This window comes from Sugiyamaella lignohabitans, chromosome D (assembly GCF_001640025.1).
Source record: "Sugiyamaella lignohabitans strain CBS 10342 chromosome D, complete sequence".
Classification (NCBI taxonomy): domain Eukaryota; kingdom Fungi; phylum Ascomycota; class Dipodascomycetes; order Dipodascales; family Trichomonascaceae; genus Sugiyamaella; species Sugiyamaella lignohabitans.
Window position 1 is genome coordinate 49,869 of NC_031673.1, and position 25,145 is coordinate 75,013.

At 47.2% G+C, this 25,145-nt stretch overlaps 6 protein-coding genes across 6 annotated transcripts; 4 read left to right on the forward strand and 2 right to left on the reverse strand.

Annotated features, from left to right (window-relative positions):
• Window positions 1–605: 605 nt before the first annotated feature.
• On the forward strand, window positions 606–3,947 carry RAD9 (chromatin-binding protein RAD9; the record flags this gene model as incomplete). Its single annotated transcript, XM_018881703.1, has 1 exon — window positions 606–3,947. The coding sequence occupies one exon, from the start codon at window positions 606–608 to the stop codon at window positions 3,945–3,947; it is 3,342 nt and encodes a 1,113-aa protein (XP_018736154.1).
• A 4,761-nt stretch (window positions 3,948–8,708) lies between these two features.
• TDA9 (Tda9p) lies at window positions 8,709–12,284 on the forward strand (the record flags this gene model as incomplete). The annotated part of the gene is made up of 1 exon (XM_018881704.1): window positions 8,709–12,284. The coding sequence occupies one exon, from the start codon at window positions 8,709–8,711 to the stop codon at window positions 12,282–12,284; it is 3,576 nt and encodes a 1,191-aa protein (XP_018736155.1).
• Window positions 12,285–12,453: 169 nt separating this feature from the next.
• On the reverse strand, window positions 12,454–16,155 carry AWJ20_4622 (uncharacterized protein; the record flags this gene model as incomplete). The annotated part of the gene is made up of 1 exon (XM_018881705.1): window positions 12,454–16,155. One exon carries the CDS (start codon window positions 16,153–16,155, stop codon window positions 12,454–12,456), a length of 3,702 nt encoding a protein of 1,233 aa, XP_018736156.1.
• A 180-nt stretch (window positions 16,156–16,335) lies between these two features.
• On the reverse strand, window positions 16,336–16,566 carry AWJ20_4623 (uncharacterized protein; the record flags this gene model as incomplete). Its single annotated transcript, XM_018881706.1, has 1 exon — window positions 16,336–16,566. The coding sequence occupies one exon, from the start codon at window positions 16,564–16,566 to the stop codon at window positions 16,336–16,338; it is 231 nt and encodes a 76-aa protein (XP_018736157.1).
• Window positions 16,567–19,801: 3,235 nt separating this feature from the next.
• On the forward strand, window positions 19,802–21,454 carry AWJ20_4624 (uncharacterized protein; the record flags this gene model as incomplete). Its single annotated transcript, XM_018881707.1, has 1 exon — window positions 19,802–21,454. One exon carries the CDS (start codon window positions 19,802–19,804, stop codon window positions 21,452–21,454), a length of 1,653 nt encoding a protein of 550 aa, XP_018736158.1.
• Window positions 21,455–23,214: 1,760 nt separating this feature from the next.
• On the forward strand, window positions 23,215–24,689 carry PGK1 (phosphoglycerate kinase; the record flags this gene model as incomplete). Its single annotated transcript, XM_018881708.1, has 2 exons — window positions 23,215–23,284; window positions 23,503–24,689. The coding sequence occupies 2 exons, from the start codon at window positions 23,215–23,217 to the stop codon at window positions 24,687–24,689; spliced, it is 1,257 nt and encodes a 418-aa protein (XP_018736159.1).
• Between the last annotated feature and the right edge of the window lie 456 nt (window positions 24,690–25,145).

The window sequence follows — 25,145 nt, forward strand, 5'->3', positions numbered from 1 at the left end:
TAGCAAGTACGAATCGACAGGGTTCAACATCATGCATGCATATTCTGATCTAGATTCAGTTTTAAAAAACAAATTACAAAACAAATTGAAGGCCAAAACAACAGAATAATTGAAAATTGAAAGGATCCTCTTTGCTCTCTCTTTGCTCTTATGAAATTTGAGCGTACTTAATTTAGAACCGAATAAAACGTGAAAGGGTTAGCAACCCACAGACATCAGACATTGCTCCATCGAAATAGGCAATGTTAAGTTCAGTATTAGTACACTGTCGTAATAGCAGAATAAATAAATAAATAGAGAACATATACTTTTTGAAAGAATACTTTTAATGAGTCTTAGATGGATGGTGTTCATACTGAGGGAGGTCTGTGTGATATGCTTATAAAGGTGAGACGATTATTTACTTATATGCTTCTCCACAATACCGCTTTTTGATGTTCTTCCAGCTTTGTGATGTTTAGTAGTGAAAGGACTATAATAGTCTTAGAGTAGCGAGACTAAAAAGTTCAATACATGCCGCATAATTGAGTAGGTTAAGACTGAATATTGGAGTTTATTAAAAGTGTACTTCGAATAGCACGACTAACTCTTAAACTTAGCTTGAAATGTCAATCTCTGGTGGATCATGGTTCACAGACGATTTGGAAATTGAACGAGACCACGACGACAAAACCCAGCCTGTTGGTGGCAGAGGAGATATTGACCAACAGACACAAATAGTCAATAACCAGATTCCAAATGTTTTATTAGGACCATTCCCATCATTTGGAATCGGAGAGACAAAACCACGCGACTCAGACTCTACGCATTCTAATTTGTCCAATTCATCTAAATCATCAGCTAGAACTCAAAAAGATGAACCAATCGATTTACCATCGGGCGAAACAGACGTCGTTTCCGACCCAGATCCTGTCGCTGTTCAACCAGGACCTGAATCTAATGTAACACAAAAGCTCAGCTCAATGGGTCCCAGTTCTGACGAACCAGTGGGATCTCCCTCTCCAATAGCATTAAAGGAGGGTATTGATGGCGTTAGTCGGTATCGCCGTTATAGTGGACCCGTTTCTCCTATTCGAGGTGAAGCTGCTAATGCTATTGCGAGGTTCAACTCGAGCCCTGGTGGATTTGAGTCTGATCATGAAGAAACTATGAACGACCGAGATATAGGCGGTAACTTTGTTGCCACTGGTTTGGGAGCATCACAAGCTACTCAATTAATTGACACAGCTAACTACGAGTCTTCTCCTCTTTTCAAAGGCCATAAATCTAGCCAAGGAGTGGTGCTCAATTTTGAGGAACTCGCATCTTCACCACTCAAAGTCAGGAATGCTAGTGTTACCTCAACTCAGAATGACGTCAATGTCGTGAATAATGGTGTGGGGAATGGTATTGGCAATTTTGGAGCTATTGGCGAAGGGTCGAAGCAATCCAACGCTAGCAGTGCTGAAGATGATAGTATTCATATCCATACTGCGTTCTTTGCGGCAGAGGATTCTCAACTTCAAAAACGGCGCAAAGCTATAAACAAACTGAAAAACCAAGAGGATACGGCAATCCAAATAGACGATGAAGATGTAGTTCATCTGAATATTGACAAAGCAAAGTCTACAAGAGATTCACAGGACAAGCCTGGTACTGTTAAAGCAGATAAACCTGATATACTCAGTTTGGACGTTGATCCATCTCCGTCTCACATTAGTGACTCTATTCAAGGAAGCCAGGGTGCTAGCAGCGCTACACAAATAATCACTGGGGTGAAGTACTCACAAATAACACGAAACACAGCGACTGCCAATAGTCAATTTCAGGAAACACAGAGAGTACGGCTTCCAAACGCCATACCAAATGCTCTACTGATCAGTAGAGATCAGTGGATGAGTACTGTCGATGACAGTGATAATAACGACAGCCAGGAACGTGGGTTCACACATCCCGCAAGTTTGAATACACAGGGAAGTGGTAGAAACTCGCAACCTGTTATCACTCAAGTTTTGGGCACACCGCGTCAGGAGATGAGAGATCGAGAAAGAGAAAAATCTTTTAAAGCCGCGTCCAGCTCTAGCAAAGAAGAAGATATTGATATGGAAGAGGCGATTACTAGCGATCATGAGGAAAAAAATGTGGATAAAGAAGACGAAGAGGAGGAAAAAGGGCCTGAAGAGATTATTACATCATCTCCAGAAAAATATGACGATGAGACTCCAGTGAGAAGGGGAAGAGGCAGATCAAAAAGAAAAATCGAGGTCGAAACACCAGTGGTGTCGAGGTTTAAGAAACCGAGAACTGGTAATGCAGAACTACAACCAATGTTAGGCGAAATGCATACCGATATTCAAGGAGGGGTCTCTGCCAGTAATGATAGAATGGCACAAAATGATTCAACTCCTGACGGTGATAATGAGGCCGAGTGGGAATCCGAGCAACAAAAGGACACAGATGTTCAATCGGATGCTGTATACACCAACGAGTCAGACCAGATCGTGACATCGAAGCGGACATATGCAAAACATATCGTACCATCTCCCACAACAGGCAGCACAGAGAAATCAGTGGAAAATGTTGTATGGGGAGTTTGGGGAACTAAAACGTGGTATGCTGTCAAGCTAGTTGACACCACAGCAAACGGTTTATTTGAACAAGGTGGTGCAAACACTGGAACACTGAGTGTGAGATTTGGTAATGGCGATGTCACAGACTTGACAACAGATAAAATCCGCCGGTTTGATATTCAAGTTGGTGACAAAGTAAAGCTGGATAATGACCGAAGACCGAATTTCGAAGTAGTGGAACTTTTACAAAGGCCACCTGTAGATGGAAGTGTCGACGAGACAGTGGTAACAACAACCACCAGTCCTGACGGAGCATGGGTTGGTTACGAGGGAGTGTGTTTTGTCAAGGTTCAACATACCAAAACCAACAAACAGACGACAGTGCCTATTAGACTTTTATACATGAGTGGGACACAAATCAGCAGCTATCTTAGTCGGCGACAACTGCATAAAAACGCATTCCAAGACGGATCCAATACATTAGCAGCATCATTACGGCAACAGAGTAAAGCGCTTGAACGACTAACATTAACAAACAACACCAGCCAATCGTCAAACCAGTTTAATCAGTTTACAGCTATAGACTCAGGCGGGGCCAAAACACAACCTACAGACCATGGTGTAGCTCAAAGAGGAATACTTTCAGACTGTGTATTCACAATATCTGCTATCGATAATACAAAAGAACTTGAAGCACTAACCAAGACGATAATTCGGAATGGCGGAGTTGTGCTCAACGGAGGACTACAAGAACTGTTCAGCGTGGACTACTCAACACTGGAAATCAAGTATAATCACACGCGCAATAACTTTACATTTGGCGGTGTATTAGCGAAATTCGCAGTACGAACACCAAAGTACCTTGAAGGACTGGCACTGGGATGGCCATGTCTATCGTTCAAGTTTATTATTGATAGCATTGCTGAGGGAGAGATGATTCAAGACTGGGAACCGTATCTCCTCTCAGCCGGAGTCAGCAGTGCTCTAGACCAGGCTTATTGTAGCTATAACGTGCGGCATTTCCATCAGAACTGGCTTGAAGGAGCCACTCTGGCCGACCAGTTTATCAACCGACGACTGATTCTCGGTCGCAACTCGATCCTTGCCGACCGCATCTACCTCCACAACCCAGACTCTAAAGACACAGCCATCCTATTCCTACTCGTAGCCATGGCACCACAAGACAAACTGGAGCTCGTAAACTCGCGAGCAGAAGTTCCGAGTGGATCAGTTCTCATTGACATGGGTCGCAAGCCGTCAACGACATCACAAGCTTCGACCTCCCGCCCTCAACTGACCCAACTGCGATCTGGCACATCAACCACCAACCACCCTAAAACCATCATCTATAACCGCGAATGGATCATCCAGTGTCTAATCAACCAGCGCATCGTCTAACAACCATAATTTATTTATTTATTTATTCTATCATCACCAACAAGGGGGGCATCTGCCTCCGGCGGCTGGGGCGCTGCCCCAGACCCCGAAGCTCCTGCTTCGCAGGAGACCGCGAGCTCCGTCCGTCGACGCTCGACTCGAGCGCAGCGAGAGGAGCAGCGGGGTCTGGGGCGCAGCCCCAGCCGCCGGAGGCACGACCCCCGACCCAGAAACAGGTGTACAAAAAAAATTACATGTCGGACTCCTCTGACACCCATCGATCACGCCCACCGGAAAATCCGATGATCCCAACGAGTTCTTAAAAAGCCCAGTCCTTCTTGGCTATCCTGAATCACTGTTTTATATTGGGAGCAGGGTCAAAACGACCCCAAAATATATAAGAACAGTTTGTCTAAAAGGATGCCTGAATAATGTTGAAGCACGAAAAATTATCTCCTTCGCACCCTTTATATAGCCTTCAATGCACGGCTGAAAATAATATTTTTTCAGGGGGGACGCCGGTTGGGGACCAGGGTGCTCTGCCTCCGGCGGCTGGGGCTCCGCCCCAGACCCCGTGGCTCCTCTCGCTTCGCTCGAGTCGGGCGTTGGGGAGTAGTGGGTTTGGGAATTGCGGGGAGTGCGGAGTGGTCCGCGAGGGGTGACAAAAATCACAGGACTGATTTCAACAGACGAAGTCATTGAGTCCAACAGCTCAAGGGGGGACTTGGGGGACGGGGACTGCCTCCGGCGGCTGGGGCTCCGCCCCAGACCCTGGTTGCTCCTGCTTCGCAGGAGATTGCGAGGACCGTCGACGCCCCGACTCGAGCGTAGCGAGAGGAGCCGCGGGGTCTGGGGCGCAGCCCCAGCCGCCGGAGGCACACGCCCTAGGAAAATGACACCCGTTTTTCGAAAGTCGTGAACCACCTACCCCAAAACAGCCAACGACCACCCTCCGTCCCGACTCGAGCGAAGCGAGAGGAGCCGCGGGGTCTGGGGCGGAGCCCCAGCCGCCGGAGGCATGATGCCCTCGCCCGGCCACAAGTGATAATTACTTTTGGCCGGTTTGACAGAGAATCGGCGGCGGCGAGCGAGACGGAGATCCTGCAAGACGCAGCCTTATTTGTCTAGGCAAACTAGCAAGCCGGGGTGCAGGTGCAGACGGCCGGCGAGCTAACCTTGTTCGGGCAGGCGCAAAGCGCACTGGAATGGACTGACAGACCTACTAGCACCACCGATCGGCCAACGACCGTTGATCCTAGGTCACAAGCCCACAATAATGACTTCACCGACCGGCCCAAACAGGAAAATATCCTCTCTCCTGTACGCTCGCAGGGTTAGGCCGCTACGCTAGCTAAGATCTGTGCCATGGACGTTTAACTCCACGAACTCCAGGCCCCAGGGGGGTGACTGGTTGCGCCTCCGGCGGCTGGGGCTCCGCCCCAGACCCTGGTTGTGCTCCGCTTCGCGGAGCGGGCGGGGGTTCCCAAATGAAACGACTCGAGCGAAGCGAGAGGAGCCACGGGGTCTGGGGCAGGGCCCCAGCCGCCGGAGGCAGGCCCCCACACCGGACTCCGGACACAGTTCGATCTGTCTCACCGGGCCTTGGCACCGTCTCAGGGGCCCAAGGCCCGTCTCGCTTGGGTTGAAGGCAGTCGAGGTTGCGGCGGTCAGGGGTGTAAAGGACCCAATCAGTGCACCCCAGATGCCGGTGTTGGGCTGGGGATGCGCCAGAAGCAGGGGAAAGCCTGCCTGTTCCGACCGATCAGGAAGGCAATGACGCCGGGGTCGAAGAAAGCCAAGACGGCACCGCCAGAGCCCGCTGCACAAGCCACTGGGGACTGGGTCGTGCCTCCGGCGGCTGGGGCTCCGCCCCAGACCCTGGGTGTGCTCCGCTTCGCGGAGCGGCTTGGGGGACCCCAGTGAAACGACTCGAGCGAAGCGAGAGGAGCCACGGGGTCTGGGGCAGAGCCCCAGCCGCCGGAGGCACACTCCCCACCCGTGTACCGAGGTCGGTGGGGACGAGCCGACTGCCGATTGGTAAGGGAGACCAGTCGGAGGGCGACAGCGAGCGGTTTCGGTGGGTCTGAGACAGCAGGACCGGTGTGTTTGGCGTGGATGCGTTGCATCACGAACTGGCTGGGACGCACCTGGCCAGCAGATACTGCCGGTGCCGCGACGCAATGTGGGGGAGGAGGGGGCAGGACTAGCAAACGCTAGCCAACAAGTGACAGGCCCCCGAGGGAGACCACTCGATTTCAACATTCAGGCCGCCGACGTGGCTATTGTCTGAAAAAAAAAGAGATCGGTCGCTCGGCATACCCTGACATGCATAAGCGTATCCTAAAAAAATAGGATATGCCACCGGTGCAGATGTTACAGATCTGATCAGATACAAAATTTAATTTCCAGCGGCCACCGCTCGCGAAGCGAGCACAACCCGGTCTGGGCGGAGCCCAGCCGCCGGAGGCATGCCCACTCCCTCCTCTCCCCTCCTCCATCACCTCAACCCACTCATTTCGCCGTCAAAACCACCACACATCAAAACCAACGACCCCTGAGCTGCTACCCCCCCAAAAAACAGCGGCCCTAACCCCGGTCATTTTATTCAATTCATTTGGGCCGATCGGCAGTTTTGCTTCTTGACGTGCAGTGGCTATCCCGGAGATCCCGGTTAGGGCAAACTGCCCAAAACCGCAGCCACCCAACTCTCACACAAATTAGACTCGATGCAGAAGCACACAGCAGCGACGTGACCTCTGGGCCGCCTGGAGGTCACTGGGGGGAGAGGGTCTGCTGGGTCTGCCCCCGGCGGCTGGGGCTCTGCCTCCGACCCGGTGGTTGGTTGCTTCGCAAGCAATTGCTAGGGGGGGGGGGGAGAACGGAGGTTTTCGAGCTGGGGTGGTGGTCCAATGACAGCTGACACAGACCTTGTTTGACCAGCGACCCGAAGTCGCTCGCGAAGCGAGCACAACCAGGGTCTGGGGCGGAGCCCCAGCCGCCGGAGGCAGGTCACACACCCCTCAGTCCCAGTCCCGGTCCAGTTCCCCCCACCGCTCGCGAAGCGAGCACAGCCAGGGTCTGGGGCGGAGCCCCAGCCGCCGGAGGCACGAGGGCCAACTCCCCCAGCCAAGACTCCCAGCCCCAGGCCACGGCCAAGCCCCCCAAGCCCCAAGCCCCAAGCCACATCAGGAGGAGCAGGGCGGTGGTGAGTTGGGTGAGTTGGGTGTATGGTACCCTTACATCGCACATGCCTCGCAGAAAGAAGTGCTGCACCTGTCGACAGCTGGTACAGGCTAGTACAGGCCGGAGGTACAGGCAAGGTAGTACAGGGAGCAGGGAGCTACAGCCTGTTAAAAATAAAGTTATACTTTTCTCGTGTGGTCCAAAACCCCAATCCTATAACTAACTCATCTTCCCCAGAATTCACTTTAACGAGAAGTAAGAACAACAGAACGCTTGACTGCACCTACGCCGCCAGCCTGCCCCGGTGCTTGTATTATTAACCACATTCCATATACGCCAAAGTTTGTTCGACACCAGCCAAACAAGCGGAAAAAAATATTAATTTAATTAATTAAATCTTTTTCCCGCTGGCTATCACGGGTCGGTATTTGCACAAACCCGTTACTGATTTGCAGGGAAATAGGTCTGGAGAAACCAGTACTGAGGGAACAAAACGTAAAAGACGCACGATCCGTTGCTACCTAAACTCGACCCTCCAGTCGTTGAATTAACAACATACTTTTTTACAGGTTCCAGTGCTGTCAAGAGGATCTCGTTGGGTTTTTTTATAATACCTTTTTGGCGACATTTTTTGAATACCTTTTTTGGATAGCTTTTGGAGATTCATTGGTGACCAAAGCGCCCGTTGAAGACCATTTTTGGCGGTTCACAGGATACCTTTTGAGATTCATTGGTTAGTCATTGAATATTCAGTGTTTAATCTGAGAATATTGGTTATTCATAGGTTAATCTGTTGATATTCATTGGCTGTTTGGTAACTCTGAGATTGGGTCTGGTATTTCGGGTGACTGACCATCAGATTGACCTAGCCAATACCAGTTCACCGCACTTTTTTGGCACCACTGACCAGTTCCTCGCAGCTGTTGTCTGTGGATTGCTTTTTGAGATACTTTTCTTTTGATTTTGTTCTGGCGTTGTATCAGACTGACTAACATCTCTGATATCCAAGTGGAACAAACCAGCCAGATCCACTCGCTGGCCACTAACTGGCTACAGAGCCGATAATCGATCGAATCGTGCGACAGTCTAGTTCTACAGGTTTTTGTAGGGTACAGGGATTTTTGTTTGCGAATCTCAAACCGTGTACTCGAACGAACTGCCTAGACCATTAACAGTCGCCCGTTGTCCACCGTCATCCCGGACCGCACCGGAAGAATCACCACGATCACGACACCATTGCCACTGGCGACTGATTTGTAAGTACGCGCTGGAGGGGGCATGCCTCCGGCGGCTGGGGCTGCGCCCCAGACCCCACTGCTCCTCTCGCTGCGCTCGAGTCGTTACGTCTCGGGCCCCCAGCAGCTCCGCGAAGCGGAGCACAACCAGGGTCTGGGGCGGAGCCCCAGCCGCCGGAGGCAGAACCCACCTCCCCCACAAATTTCACCCGCTCGCGAAGCGAGCACCCGGGGTCTGGGGCAGCGCCCCAGCTGCCGGAGGCACGCTTGACACCAGTACTAACAGCAGCAACTACAGGTTTCTTATGGATTTAGACAGCCTGGTTTAACACAGTTTGTGCTCCACGGACCCTTGTCTCATTCCATGGATATGTCAGTAGATGTTGGAGTTGGGCGTTCCGACCCAGCGACTGCGGCAGCGGCAGCGGCTTCGGTCTCGGCAACGGCAGCCTCGACAGCCGGTGCCAGTAGCGGGTCGCGCAGGCCGACTGAACCTATTCCGGCCAAATCGGCCCAGGTAAAGACCGATAAACCTCGTCCTCACGTGTGTGCCACCTGTACTAGGTCGTTTGCCCGGCTCGAGCATCTGAAACGCCATGAACGGTCTCATACGAAGGAAAAACCTTTTCAGTGCCCGGTTTGCGAGCGGTGTTTTGCCCGTCGTGACCTGCTGTTAAGGCATAAACAAAAACTGCATGCATCTTTTGAACCAGGGAGGTCGAATAGTACCGGTGGAACTTCGACGGTAGGTGGTGGAATCGGCGTTGGTGGCCCTCGTGGAGGCACCAAACGCAAATCTTCTTCCGTCAGTTCTGCTTCGGCAGCGGCAGCAGCTGTATCAGCAGCAACTGCTCGTGGCTTAGGTGGTATTAATTCCATGGTCGTTAATTCGTCTCCTTCTTCAGCACCTCGTTCGGCTAGTCTGGGGTTTGATGCTAACAGCAATGGCCATGTTTCTACAGCTCCTTATTCGAATTTACTGAAAAGTCAGCTGGGTGGGATTAATGGGGGCCGTCCACATGATACTTCAGCTTCTGGTAATGGTACTAGTACGAACAGTAGCAGTAGCGGCTCTGGTAGTGCTGTTAGTAGCACGTCTCCATTTTCAGCATTCAATGGACGACCACGGCCAGCATCGTTTTCTGCTGCTTCTGCATCCTCTTATTCAAAGTATAAAGACATTGAAGTGCTCAACAGTCAAATGTACCCTTCAGCACCTCCAGAAGTTGGGTTTTCGACTCCACAGCTCCTTCCTGCATCGCTAGGGAACCTCGACATCCCTCTCGAAGACTTGTTTGATTCTGATCCATTATTTATTAACCCCCAGTTGCTGGGCCAAGAGGACAAGAACGACGGTGGTTCTGGCCAACCCGGCCAGTCTGGTCAAGCGCATGGTCAGACTACTGGCCAGTCTTCTGGTCAGCAATCTGGCCAATACGACCCACAACAGCAGCAACAACAACAGCAGCATCAGCAGCAACAGCAACAGCAGCAACAGCATACTCCATCAATGGGACCATTAGATTCGGCGACTGGAGCCATGTCACAAACACCACAGCAGCAGCAGCAACAGCAGGGACAGATGCAACTGTCTACACCAACGCAGTCTCATGGACAAGATGCTGGATCTAACCATCAACCACAGCAAGGACAGGGTCAAATTCACAACTTTTTACAACAGCATGCAGCCAACCAAGCATTCAATGAGTCTTTATACACGGCAGATACGAGGAGCTCGATTTCGTCAAATTATAAACTGGAAGAAGATCTGAGTCCAAACAGTGTACTGGCCATGGAACATGACGATTTTTCGTGGATGCCACCTTCATCGGACAATTACGGCCGTCCTACACCACAAAGCATTCTCAATTCCAGTTCGTTTTCCCCACCTCCAAATTCGAGCAATAATAACTATCATTTATCTGGCATGAACGTGGCGAATTCCGAGTCTCCACTTTCATTAGTAGGTGGTAATGGACAGGTGAATCTAAGTCCTAATGAAGGTAGTGGTCATATGAATAGTGACTTCGACCATCACATGTCTCCAGGTATTCATGAAGATATGCGAGATCACAAGGCATTTTCACTTCACATTGATGGCATGGACTTCTGGAACAATAACAACGGCATTAATAACAGTCAATCCAGTTTCGACGAGAATACTCTTAATCTCAATGGAGGCAACATTACTGGAATGGGTATGCGAGTCAATCGAGGCCAAGTCATCACTCCTCAACTGAGACTGCATATTCTCGCTACCCTTTCCACACCTACCCCATTTTCCTCGTCACAATCGCCACAGTTACCGTCGACTCTCGAACTGCAGAGATACATTAATTCATACACGGAAAACTTTGGCAAGCATATGCCATTTTTGCATCACTCTTTAGAGTTTACCCCTGACAATGTTCCTCTAGCTTTGGGCATGGCTGCCATTGGTGCGTTGTATACCTTCGAGCATGCCAGCTCGAGCAACATTTTTGAAATATCTAGAAGCTGCATTCATGTTTATTTGGAGAGCAGGAGAGAGAAACGAGGGTCTGGCGATTCCGATGGGTTCAATTCCAACAAATCTACTCCAATATGGCTGGTCCAGGCTCTTGTATTGGGAATTATTTATGGTCTGTTTAGTGGTGAACCATTGGCAAATGAAATTGCCGTAGCCCAGGCCAACGCTGTTATTTCGCTTGCAAAGTCTGCTGGTCTTCATCTTCCACCATCAAAATATATTCAACAACCGTCACCAGATTTGGAAAATGCTCATATCGAGGAGAAGTGGAGATATTTCATTGCTGCCCAAGAACGAATTCGTACCATGCACGTCGTTCACATGATCTCTTGTCTATTGGCAACATCGTACAATGTAGTATCATCGTTGAAAAATGAGGATATGAAATGCGGTTCTCCATGCGACGAGTCACTATGGACATCTACTTCTTCCTCGGAATGGTGGGAAACGATATCCAAAAAGGGCTTGGAAGATATCAATCCTCAGCAATACTTTGAAGGCCCCAACTTCAACGACTACCTCCAACAATTACTGCAGAAAAATACCCTGGTAGGAAAAATCCCTCAGTTCACCCTGCTATCATTATTATACGCCGTTCATTATGAAATCTACCAGAGACGACATACCCATGACAGCTATATCCTTAATAACCGAGTAACGCCTAGTCAGCATGAGATCACATGGCTGGAATCTCAAAAGCTCAATATAGAGTCCATATTACGTGCTTGGGAAACCACTTGGTCTTTATCGCCATTAGCATCGTTAAGTCCTAGCAGCCAATATGGTCCTTTAATGTCGGACGCCATTCCTCTATCATCTCTAGCCCATGTACGGGTTTATGTTAATCTTTCCAAAGTCAAGGAAGCTTTTTGGAAACGCGACTTTAATGCCATGAACCATGAGCTCGATAATCTTGCTGTACCGACTTATTACGAGTCTGTCACTAACGGCTCACCAAGTAGTCCTCATAAGTTTGATGGTTTGCTAGAAGCTGCGTCATATGCCGCAGATGCTATTTCGTTATGGGAGAAGCATTCAATTAAATGGACTCTCGAAACAACTGCCAGTCAGACCTTTATTCACACGCTTGTATCTCTTTTCGACTGTGGTCTGGCGGTTTCCGAGTTTATTCACCGCCTAGAAATTAAGCCTCAGCATGAATGGAGTGAAGATGAGACTATGCTTGTCAATCGAATAGGTAAAATCTTTTATCGAGTGTTGGATGTTGTGGGTCATGATTCACTAGATCCCAATGATACATGGGCTCGTCCATTAAATGAAGATGGAACTCTCACCCGTCCTGGCAAACTCAGTGTTCTCACCTTATTAATAGTTGCCAAAATGCTTTGTAAAGCATACATCTGGCCTTTTGCCTTGGTAATGGGCGATGCTCTTCAATTCCGAAGCCGTCACTTGAGTGCATTTGCCTAAAAAAACATCCCTCACGTCTTATTTAAACCCACCGCTATGTTCTATATACATTTATTGCCATGTGATACTTTAATTATGTTTGCTATTTCTAGCTATGTTGTGATGTCTGAACAATATATTATATTTAAGTTAAGAGTTTTACTGTATATTGTATAATTTTTAATCGTCATTAGACAGATTTCTTCAATACTTTAGTCCTATAAAAGGATTCCCATTCTCCAAGTTCCAAATCGCTGGGAAGGTTTGATGCATCTCCCTTGGAAATGGCTTGGCTGATAGCATCGTTGATCTGAGTTGATGAGCGTTCAATATTACGAACAATCTCATTGTGTTTTTCGAATTCTTGCTTAATGGCGTTCTCTTTAACAACAACTCCCAAAAGTGTCGTATATCGAGTGGTGATTTGGTGTAGTCGACCGGCAGCAATAACCTTTGAAAGACACGTCGATGCCAATCTTCCAATAATAACACAGCTCAAAACTTTGATGTCGTGCTCATCAGACAAACCACTACCAAGAACAACTTGGTCAAGTAACTCATCAATCATACCAACTGATTGTAGACGTTCTGCATTCAGAGTGCTAACCAGAGTATAAATAGTTTCATAGGCAGTCTTTCTCAGCTCAAGTCCATTATCAACCTTGTGTTTAAATGGTCCCATTTGAACAGTATGAATAAGGCTAGTGTTGATTCTAGTCTCTCTGTATAACAAAGGCAGAAGACGGGCCAGATGAGGTAGTAGTAGGTGGGATTTGTTATGAATAGCAGATACAAGTGCACTGAGAGCAACTTGTCGAATTCCAGTATCGTCATCATCAACCAAGGCTAGGAAATCAGCAATAATTGGACGTAACAAGTCATCATAGGTATCATGAGATTGACCAAAAGTGAATTTCACAGCCGATAATACAGTGACTCTAACCGAAGGTTTTTCTGATGCCAATTGAACCTGAAGTTGAGGAAGGAATACTCTTGGATTAAGAATACTGAGTCTGCCTAAACACTCCGCCAGGATCAAGTCTCCACCACTTACCACACTAGCCTCAGCATTTGGAACTATTCCCGCTGCTGCGGTTGACGCAGCAAGAGCGACCTTTCCGATACCAGACGACGAGACAGCATCGAGACTTGTGAACAAACTGTTCCAGATATCATCTGAATAAGCTTCAACATCGGCAGTCTTGGCACCACTTACGATTTCACGAATAATCAATAAATGTAGATGAATGGTATTTGACCCAGCAGCCTTGAGCCTATTAAGCAAATCAGGCAGATAATTGTTAACATTGTTACTGATAATCAGGCCCAATGAGTTTGCAATGACAGTTTTAGTGATTTCATCACGCGCGTTATTATTGAGTTCGTCATAGAGTACTTCAAGAGATGTGGTGTATGGTAAAAGCTTACCAACATAACCGAGAACAAGAAGGGACCACTTAAGATCTTCACCGTTTTGTGCAACAACAGTCTCAAAACTGGGGATCTTGTCAACCATCTGCCCTTCAGTAATAACCACTGCCAAAGCCTTTGCAGCAAGTTCGACATTCTGGTTCGTACCAATACTAGAACCAGCCGATGCAGAGGCCACATGTCGAGGTCTACAAAGCTCTTCATAAACAGCATTTAAAGCAGCAGCATCAGTACTGTGTTGAACAACGGCTGCTAATAATCCGAGAATCGAATCTGAAATTTGAACTGCAGTTTGAGAGCTTGTCTGGTTTATCGTTTGAATAGTGAATTCAGATGCCTCACTGACAGAGATAAATGGCACCAAGTTAGTCAATATCTTGCTAACTAAGTCTAAAGCTACTGCATCAGGACTAGATGTCAGAATAGACTTCCCATGATTTAGAATAATCTGACCAATATTTGCTAGTGCTTGCACAGTGGCTTGATCAGATGATGGCTGGCGATTTGTGACCGATAATATAGCATTCAGAGAGCCAATTCGCAAAGTACGAGAACTCTGGTTCAAAAAGTTACCGAGACCTTCTAGCGAGGAGATGATCCACTTACTTGATACTTGTCGAACAGTAGCGCCAGATGCGATTTCTGATATAGATTCGACAGATGTCAAACGCAATCCCTCATTGTTTAGTAGGTCCAGTATTAGCTTGCAACCAGTATCGATGTTACTACCGGACAAATCATTCTTAGCAATAAATTGGCCAAGTGCCTTGACAGCTTTGGATCTGGTATCCAAGTCCAGAGATGTACTCTTAGCTTTCTCTATCAAAGCCGGTAATAGGACAGAGATATCTACTTTGATTGACTGATCAGAGTGAATAGCAACAAGATCTAATACTACATCCAAAGCAGCCCCGCATACCTTGTAATATTTGTCATAAATACCAAGCACAATAATTTCGAGCAACTGAGGTAAAGAGTCAGTTAATTCCTGCGTCGTCTGGGCCCTAATTATACCTGAAACCAATTGGAGCATATCGATCATTAGACCAGGCTGTGTTTTGGAGAGTGAAATTAGAGATCGAATGATCTTACTCGTCTGTATTGAGGGACGAGTATGAAGAACACTGACAAGATTTCCCAGAATGCCTGTCAAGATAGACTGCAAGATCACTGTGTTCGTCGAGCTGTGAAGCTCGGATAAAGAGACTCTCACCAACTTTCGCAAGTAATGACGTTCTAAAAAGAGTTTTGGATCCATATCGGTAGCCATACTGATATCAGACGATCTCCTGGTAGCAATATTGCTACTTAGCTTCGAACTATAATATAAGCCCTTGTCAGAAGCGGCTTTGAAGAATTCTGAGAGACAGCTGATGACCTCAGTCTTTACAGTGGACTCTTTTTCAGAAGCATACATAGACACAAGTGGTGGAAGCAATTGCGAATATATGCGTGGAAGTTGAGTAGGAATATATATAGCGACTGCAGCAGCCAGTTTGGCAGCATATCGCCGGAGTTTCCAAGACTGGTCATCATCATCAGAAAAGGCATCCTCATCATCACTAACTTCAAACTCGGAATCTTCTCCACCGTCATGTCCTTCCATTTCGACATCATCGTCGTTATCATCGATATCTTCATCCTCGTCATCAATATCTTCATCTTGATCATCTTCGTCGTCAATAATATTGGGATTGTACTTGATGTAATAAGCCGAGATGGCAAGAATGTCATTCAACTGGGTTTCAACAGCCTGATAGCCAAGTCCAACAATGATTTCCAAACTTGCTAGAGAAGCCTCACGAAGATCCAACAACTCTGGGTTATTTGCTTCTTCATCATCATCTGCATTGTCCTCTTCCTCTTCGTCGTCAAAGTCTTCATCTCTGTGGACATTTCTACCTCCAGTAATTCCCTCGTCATTTACATCTAAACCTTTTCTTATAATCAAATCAATAACGGGTCTCAGATCGTTCTTGAAGCGAGTGGGCTCTGATCTGGCAAGAATACCAGCCAGTTGAATTAATATCCTCAACTGACTCAAATCCGAGCTCTCAGTGAGTCCGTCAATCAAATAAGCCGTCAACTTCTCCCAGTTCTTGTCGGTGAGATAACGGGCTAGCAGACCCATTGCTGTTACAGCTCTTTTCTTGATTATTCCCTGTTCGCCAGAGATGATTTGTAGCAATACATTTTCAGTTTTGACAATTTCAGCAGCTGAAATTGAGCTGCCAAATCTTTTAATGAGATCAATCAGGATATCCATCGAGTCGAGCGAATGTTCGCTATTATTGTTCAGTAGTAATCCACTATTGGATCCTGTATATAGACCAGGCAGAATAGATTCCGCTAATATATGAGCAACGCTTGGAGTAGCAGTGACATTGAGAATGACAGATCTAATAGCCATGGGCAAAATCGAAATAGTTCCACTGGACACTTCTGTAGAACCTGCTGCCATTGCAGTCAATGCTTTCTTCTGACGAGCTTCTAGATCGTCAATCACATATTTGACTTCTTTATCAGGAATACGTGAGACCAATGGTTCTAAACTGTATACGTTAGACGTTTCGACTCGAGCGTAGCGAGAGGGGCCACGGGGTCTGGGGCAGAGCCCCAGCCGCCGGAGGCAAAAAGTGACCTACCATTTCATAGCCTGGTTTTGTACTTCGGTGATGGGGTCTTCGAGCTTGCTGAGGATGGCATTGATGACATTTCGGGTCAATTGGACATCAGCAGAGAAAAGTCCAGCGTTGTCGGGATTGGTGATTTCATTATTTAGGTCACTGAATCCCATAAATCGAAGATCTGGATCAATATCCTGTAGCTTGTCGAGCGACGCTTGGATCACATATGACCGTGAAGCCTGCATTTTGTAATCCTTGTCCGTCAGCAATTAATAGCGAAAGTGGCAAAAGGAGTTGTTTGCAAAGACTCTGAATTACTCTGATGGTTCAATTTCAGTGCCAGGCTGCGTACGAGTGGATTACAATTCATATACAGAAATACCTGATTTAGCCAGTCGTGATTCTGCTATACGGTATTCTAAATAATGGTAGCTTGATCACACACGGTTCTACTCAATTAATGGCGACCAATTCACAATAGATGATGTTCGGAGTATGATGACAATCAGATGTTGTTATGGATATGGAGGTTAGTGTCAAAATTACTAAACCGGGACTGCACCACATTTGTGCTATAGCTTCAGCATAATTGTATTACACAATCGAGGCTCGACATCGTCAGTGGATTATCAGTAGCAGATGGCGATATCACACTATTACCAATTTTTGTAGTGGTAAAATAAGTTAAGTTAATATACACAATTAAGTAATAATGCTATTTCAGTTCCGGATTGAGTTCACGAGGGAGAGCGCTGTTAAATTTCTTCACCTGAGCAACCAAATCCGGGTCTTGGATAACTGTTCGGGCAGTTCGTTTGGCCATGTCCATTATTTTTTCATCCTTGACAAAATGCAGACTCTTGTTAGTGATAAGTTCGTTTATCGTCCAGCGAGCCCTCACAGGATCTTTATCAACATCAGCAGCCCTCAGATTGAACGAGAGAACACGCTTGTTGAGAATGCCTAAACGAATCATCTCTACAATGACGAGGTTGATACTGTCAAAAAGGCCGAATTTACAAAATCCTTCAGCAATATGGGTGAGAACAGAGGTGTAAAAGGGCATATCATTGTCAGTAGGCCAAGTAAAACTTTTTGTAAACTTCTTGATAGATGAAGGGACTCGGGCTGTTGAAAGCGTTTCCGGCCACTGGGGGAATGTTGAGCTTGACGACATTGATTCGAGAGATGGAACTCGTTTCCCGGTATTGTTGGAATTCGAGTCAACTTTGGTAGGTTTGATAGAGCTGACAAACGACAGGAACTTGCCTAAATCATTCTCAACTACAGACAGACGAATTGCAAGTGAAAGCGTCTCAAAAGTCAGTGGTATATCTGACAGATATAAACAGTCAAGAGCCATTTGGGCTGGCTTTGTATACCTATATTCGGTCAGCTGACGAATAATAAGATGGAAAGCTTCGATATTGGGCACGCCATCAGACGACAGCAATTTGTCAGTGAGTCCATGCAAGAAGCCCGGTTTGAAATTATCAAGAGCCACAAACAGGTCTGTATAAACGCTTTTTGCGTTAGCTCCGGTATAATTGGGCACACTGTATGCTGTCATTTCGAGATATTCATCAATATTCTTCATGGACTGGACATTAAATTTGTTAATTGCAAATTCATGAGCATCTAGCAGATCAGAGTCGCTCATCTGGTCTACTAGTGATTTATCAATTTCTAGGTGAATTCTCCTATCTCCATCTCCATTTTCATTCTCTGCTTTCAAGGCATCTCTTTTCTTCTCCTCTGATTCATAACCAGATTTAGACTTAATATCTTGAGGAGCCGGTGATGCTTCTTCCTCAGTTTCAGCTTCAAACTCCCGTCTGAGCTTCTCATCCAAAAATGTCCTATCCATAGCATCATAAACAAGAAAATAGTCAGCAAGCATACGAACAGCGGCCTCGACCTGAGTTGCCCTCAATCTCTTCGGCCCCAATAGCTCATCTAACTCCTCGTCAGTCGCTGATGCGATATAAGACAAATAATTATCTGGATATGAGCTCGGATAATGGTTCCATTTTTGATCCAAAAACTCCGGGACTCCTTTTCCCGAGGCCAAAACGCCTGTTTTTACACCAGATGCATTCTCACCCGATGAAAAACATCTTGTCTGACCAAAATATCTGGAGTTTCCTGACCTCAGTATGGATCTTGATCTACTCAGCGTGATCCAACCTGACTGATCATTTTTTCTGCAAAACCTCCCTGGCCGGTTCAGCAACCGTAACATCTGATGCCAGTCTCGAGGTATCATTTGCAAAATACAGACACTGCAGTCGAATCCCAATCGCAACCACGAGTAAAACAATAGGGTGATAATTTATCCACTGGTCTCTCAAACATTATAGGTCCGGATCATGCACGGCTGCCACCAGGCTGCAAAATCCGACACATTCTCTTAAAAGTCGTGAAGCATGATCCGACCCCCACTCTCACATTCTCGAAGAGATATCCTCGTTCATCCGTTATCAGAATTTATCTTTTACATTACTCTTTTCAGTCTTCTGCTTCCCCACTGGCCCATTAGCGTGTACATATGTCTGTCGAAACTTGCGGCCTGCCGTTTATTTGTTTGTCCGCTGGACAGTGGCAGATCATGCAGAGTTTAGGTACCAGCCTCCGGCGGCTGGGGCGCTGCCCCAGACCCCGTTGTGCTCGCTTCGCGAGCTTCTGGGACCCCTTTTTCAATTAACCCTTCAGATGGGCTAGAGAGTGTGCCTGGATCAATTGATGAGTCTGACCTAGCAAATCTCGCCTGGCTCACATCATAATACAAGACGTGGGGGCGCAGAATTCAAGTATAATTCGAACTTAAAAGCGATATACCGGGTCATCTCCGGGGCTGCTAGAACTAATATCCTGATTAGCTGTCAGATTGCTCGAACAACTGGCAGCAGTATTACGGTTAAATATATATCATATCAATTGGTTCGTGCATTAGATCAGAAAATGCGGGGTACTTCAAAATGCTTCACCGGCATTTCATTCTTCCTAAGCATTCATCCCACTTTGATCCAGAGCGAAGCAACAGTTCAGTACAATCTCTGTCGTAGTGGTTGAACTGACTGGACTAATGGAATCAATTACAATGAGAAGCTGGACTTGATTGTGCGAAACGGAATCTCCTTTATCGTTCCAATTCCTTGGTTTATTTTGATTTTCTTTCTTAAAACTCTGTTCGTAATCGGCCAGTGAAATTCTACTGATATGCGTTGAACTGTATCATGCTGAGTCGATCCGGACTTTTGCCCCACTTGTCAAAAGTCTGGGGTGGTTCTAAGACAATCAGCTGAGTACCACCCTATGCCCGCCCTATTCAAGAAAGCTGCTCTGGATATATGATTATCAGTAAATTGTTGAGCAACCACACTAGTATAAATAGATAATTCAGACGCTCACAAAAAATGATTCCTGGACAATTAGATCTGATTTTACAAGAAATCATTCTGTCGAAATTATATTCTTACTATGACTGTTGCAAGCGATGTCTATAATCTCAGCGAGACCTATGCTGAAGAGCCAAGGCCAGCCAAGTGTATTGTTATTGGCGCAGGCGTGTCTGGTATTTGTTTCACTTATAAAGCCAAACAGATAATGGAGAACTTTGATTTTGTCATCTATGAAAAAAATCCTGAAGTTGGTGGTACTTGGTACGAATCCAGATACCCAGGATGTTCATGCGATATACCCTCTCACAGCTACACATACTCATGGACGGCCAACCCTAACTGGTCAAGACTGTATGTGGGTTCTGAGGAGATCTTTGACTATTTCCAGGGCCTTGCTGAAAAGTATGGCGTATATGAGAAGACTAAATTTGAAACCATGGTAATTGGTGCCAAATGGCTATCAGACAGAGATCAATGGGAGGTGGAAGTCAAGGATTTAAAGACTGGTACTGTGACTAAAGATTATGCCGAATTCCTAATGAATTGTGGTGGTCTCTTGAATAATTGGAAATGGCCTGATATTCCAGGATTCCACGATTTCAAGGGTACCAAACTGCATTCTGCTAAATGGGACAAAAGTGTTGATGTTACAAATAAGAGAGTGGCGGTAATTGGATCAGGTTCTTCTGCTATTCAAATTGTACCGAGCATTCAACCTAGTGTGTCTCACTTGGTCAGTTTTAATAGGTCTCCAAACTGGGTCACAGAAGAATTTTCTAGTGAGCTGGCTTTCAACGGAAGAGAGACAACCTACGACGAAGAAACCAGAAAGAAATGGGCTGAAAACCGTGAAGAGTTCTTGAAATGGCGTCGTCGTGTTGAAGACACTGTCAATCGTGGTGCTGAGTTGTCTCTAAAAGGTAGTGAGTTGAATGAAGAAGTCACGTCAAAGGCTCGTGAGCTCATGGAAAAAAGATTGGACTACGATCCAGTGCTCTGCAAGGCTCTAATTCCCGAATTCCCTGTAGGATGCAAACGAATAACTCCAGGTTATCTTTACTTGGAATCGTTAGTTGAGAAGAATGTCGAAGTTGTATCAGTTGGAATAAAACATGTCACTGAAAATGGTATCGTTGATAACAATGGAAAACTACATGAACTCGATATCATTGTTGCTGCTACCGGTTTCGATACTACTTTTACACCCAGATTCCCTATAATTGGACTAGACGGAATCGACTTGAGAGACAAATGGACCAAAGGCCCTGCTGCTGCGTACATGTCAGTAGCTGTTCCACAACTACCTAACTATTTCATGACTGCAGGCCCCAACTCTCCTATTAGTAACGGATCCCTGATTGGAACTTTTGAGACACAAATCGGCTATGCTATGAAGTTGATGCAAAAGGTTCAAAAGCAGGGCATCAGATACATGGTTCCCAAGGAAGACGCTACTCGCGAGTTCAATTACCACAAAGACGTGGCCATGCAACGCTATACCTACAGCTCCAACTGTACCAGTTGGTATAAGAGCAGCAAACCTGGAGCTCCTATCTCGGGACCGTGGCCAGGCTCATCCATCCACTTCAGACAAATAATGCAGACACCCCGCTACGAGGACTATGACTACGCCTACCAAACTGACAACCGGTTCCAATATCTTGGAATTGGACGATCGCGAAGAGAATATGAAGGCAAGGACCTGGGTTGGTATGTCGCCTTTGACGAATAATGCTCCTAAATATCATGAATAACTATTGATACTATATACGGGCACTGCCTCCGGCGGCTGGGGCTCCGCCCCAGACCCCGTTGCTCCTGCTTCGCAGGAGAACCTGATCGTGGGGTGACAGCTGTTTCGGTGCTCTGACCATGGCTTATTCACCTTCCAACCCACAATTGTGTCCTTCAAAACAGTTCACAGCACTTCTGCTACCTGAGAGAAGACAAACAGCATGCGTAAAGTGCCCTTTGGCCCTTCGGTTATCCTTTTACCCACAACAATAGAGCAACCCCACCGCATCTCAGGAACCGTTCCTGCATATGGGCGATCCATACATCCCACGGTTACGATACACCCCCTGAGCTAGCATACCCACCTCCACCACCCAAAAAATAACACACGCCATACGGGACCCATGCTCCTCACAAGCTCTGTTGCAAACCAGCGTGACCAGCTCGGTATGGGGATGCCTGTTCCCCGGAGCTGCCTCCGGCGGCTGGGGCTCCGCCCCAGACCCCGCTGCTCCTCTCGCTCCGCTCAAGTCGTCACGTCTACGGTCCCAGCCATCTCCTGCGAAGCAGGAGCTACGGGGTCTGGGGCGCAGCCCCAGCCGCCGGAGGCAGCACCACCCCCTCTAAATATGTGCCTAGTGAGCCAACATAGCTTGCTGCCCAATTGCTCGTCCGACCCTGCCAAAAACAAATAAGAAAATTAATATTTGCTATACAGAACAGACCTGCCAATTGCAGACCGCGCTCTGTTATTCAGACTTGCTCTGATAGTCACCTTTGCCCCATCTGACACTAAAATCCCTGTATCAGTCTCCAACGACATATAATAAAAGTCGCCTGTAAATCGATACTGCTAGTTTGCTCCACAATAACCCTACTATACTATTACGGGGCTAATACAAGGAGATGGAAGTATTCCATGTCAAAATAGGACGTGGAGGTAGTAATATCTGACTATTATTAAGTCGAAGCACCAATTCCTACTCCCTCCCTAACTCATATAAGGCTCCAGTTAAGAGAATTGTATCGCTGTGATAAGAATTCTCCATACCTTTAACTGATCTAGAACCATTCCAAACCCCCCTATAAAACAGCTAACTAACTAAAGGACAGGAGGATACACAGCATCTCGGATAAAAAGGCAGCAGTAGACATCGAAATAAGCTCAGTTATCACCCGATCGACCATGCATTTATCCGGATCATGCGTGAACAACTCTCACACCCCCAAATCACTATTCTCCGTCCCAAAACCCAAAACTCCGGCCTCTCAAACCAATTCCACACTCTTCCGCCCCCGTCCCACACGCCCCTCAAACCCCCCACTGCTCCGCGAAGCGGAGCACAACCAGGGTCTGGGGCGGAGCCCCAGCCGCCGGAGGCAGACCCGCAGCCCGCGAAATATAACGTGATCGCAGCAAATCACAAGACGGCTGACGATAGTCCAAAGAGTCAGACAATCAAACACGTTACTTTCATAGGCCAGTCAGGTCCTTGTGTGGATTGATTGCATGCAGCGAGGGCCAGGGTGCGGTGGATATTGGGACATGGCAGGCGGACAGCCAGAAAGGTTGTTGAGGAGCGAAGAGGTGCAGTGCATTTTGCGAGCGGTGAAATTTATTTAAACACACCACCAGACGTCATCAGTTTCTTGCTTGCTTCTTTCTTTTCTGCTAGCTTGTGTCGCTGTTGTATACGCAATTGACAAGAAACCATTCTAAGACCATTTTCCAATTGGATCCCCAAGCGAATCTCAATCATGTCTCTTTCCAACAAACTCACTATCAAGGACCTCGACCTCAAGGGCAAGCGGGTGTTCATCCGTGTTGGTAAGTAATTTCGCTCTCCGGGGTCAATTGCGGGTGGGGGGACTGCCTCCGGCGGCTGGGGCTCCGCCCCAGACCCTGGTTGCTCCTCTCGCTTCGCTCGAGTCGGAAGTTGGGGGTGCCAGCGAAAAAAACTCCTGCGAAGCAGGAGCAACCAGGGTCTGGGGCGGAGCCCCAGCCGCCGGAGGCACCCGGACCCCCCGTAGAATTGTTGCTAACAGACGTAGATTTCAATGTCCCTTTGGATGGTAAGACTATTACCAATAACCAGAGAATCGTTGCTGCTCTTCCTTCGATCAAGTATGCTAAGGAACAGGGTGCTAAGGCGATTATTTTGGCTTCGCACTTGGGCAGACCTAATGGTGAGGTCAATGAGAAGTACTCGTTGAAGCCTGTTGCTGATGAGCTTTCGAAGCTTTTGGATACTAAGGTAGCCTTTTTGCATGACAGTGTTGGACCTGAGGTCGAGGCTTACGTTAATAAGGCCGACAATGGCGAGATCATTCTTTTGGAGAATGTCCGTTTCCACATCGAGGAAGAGGGTTCTGCTAAGAAGGACGGCCAGAAGATCAAGGCTGATCCTGCTAAGGTTAAGGAGTTCCGTGAACAATTGACTAAACTTGCTGATGTTTATGTCAATGATGCTTTTGGTACTTCACACCGTGCTCATTCTTCGGTTGTTGGTCTGGAAGTTCCTCAAAGAGCCGCTGGTTTCCTTGTTTCTAAGGAACTCAGTTTCTTTGCCAAGGCTCTTGAGAACCCCGAACGTCCTTTCTTGGCTATTTTGGGAGGTGCTAAGATTTCCGACAAGATCCAATTGATTGATAACCTGATCACCAAGGTCAATAGTTTGATCATTGGTGGTGGTATGGCTTTCACTTTCAAGAAGACTCTTGATAATGTCGAGATTGGCGAGTCGTTGTTCGACGAGGCCGGTTCCAAGGTTGTTGCCAGTTTGGTCGAGAAGGCCAAGGCTAATAATGTCGAGCTTGTTTTCCCTGTTGACTATGTCACTGCTGATAAGTTTGATAAGGACGCTAATGTCGGTTCTGCTACTGACAAGTCCGGTATCCCCAGCGGATGGCAAGGTTTGGACTGTGGTCCCGAGAGTATCAAGCTTTACGAGGCTGCTATTTCCAAGGCCAAGACCATTCTCTGGAACGGTCCTCCTGGTGTTTTCGAATTCGAGAAGTTCGCCAACGGAAGCAAGCAAACTCTTAACGCTGTTGTCAAGGCCGCTCAAAACGGTTCTACCGTCATCATTGGCGGTGGTGACACTGCTACTGTCGCCAAGAAGTTCGGTGCCGAGGACAAGGTCTCGCACGTGTCCACCGGTGGTGGTGCTTCCTTGGAGCTCCTCGAGGGCAAGGTCCTTCCTGGTGTCGCTGCTCTCTCCGACAAGGAATAACCAGTTCATCCCTCCTGTCTAATATAGTATCATTTTTATAAATATCTTTGAGTGTGTCTTTCTGGGGGGGTGTGCCTCCGGCGGCTGGGGCTCCGCCCCAGACCCCGTGGCTCCTCTCGCTTCGCTCGAGTCGGGGCTGGGACCGTGTAGAGATGGTTCATGTCCATCCAGGTTCAGCTGTAGATAACCTACGGTCAAAACCTCAAAAAAAAAATTGGTCCAAAGGCAATGAACAGGCGTGTATCCGCATCGACCAGTTCACTACTACAGTGATAATTATCAGCAACAGGTGGGTCTTCCTCTCAATTACTGATCCTTGCTGCTCTCATTTCACCGGGTCCAATTCTTCCAACTCAAATTCCGCCGAGGCTGCGAACAAGAGTTCCAACAGTACTTGCCAATACTGCGGCTTCAATTAATTCGCTTGAGCTTTTTCGTCAAATCAAATAACTGCTC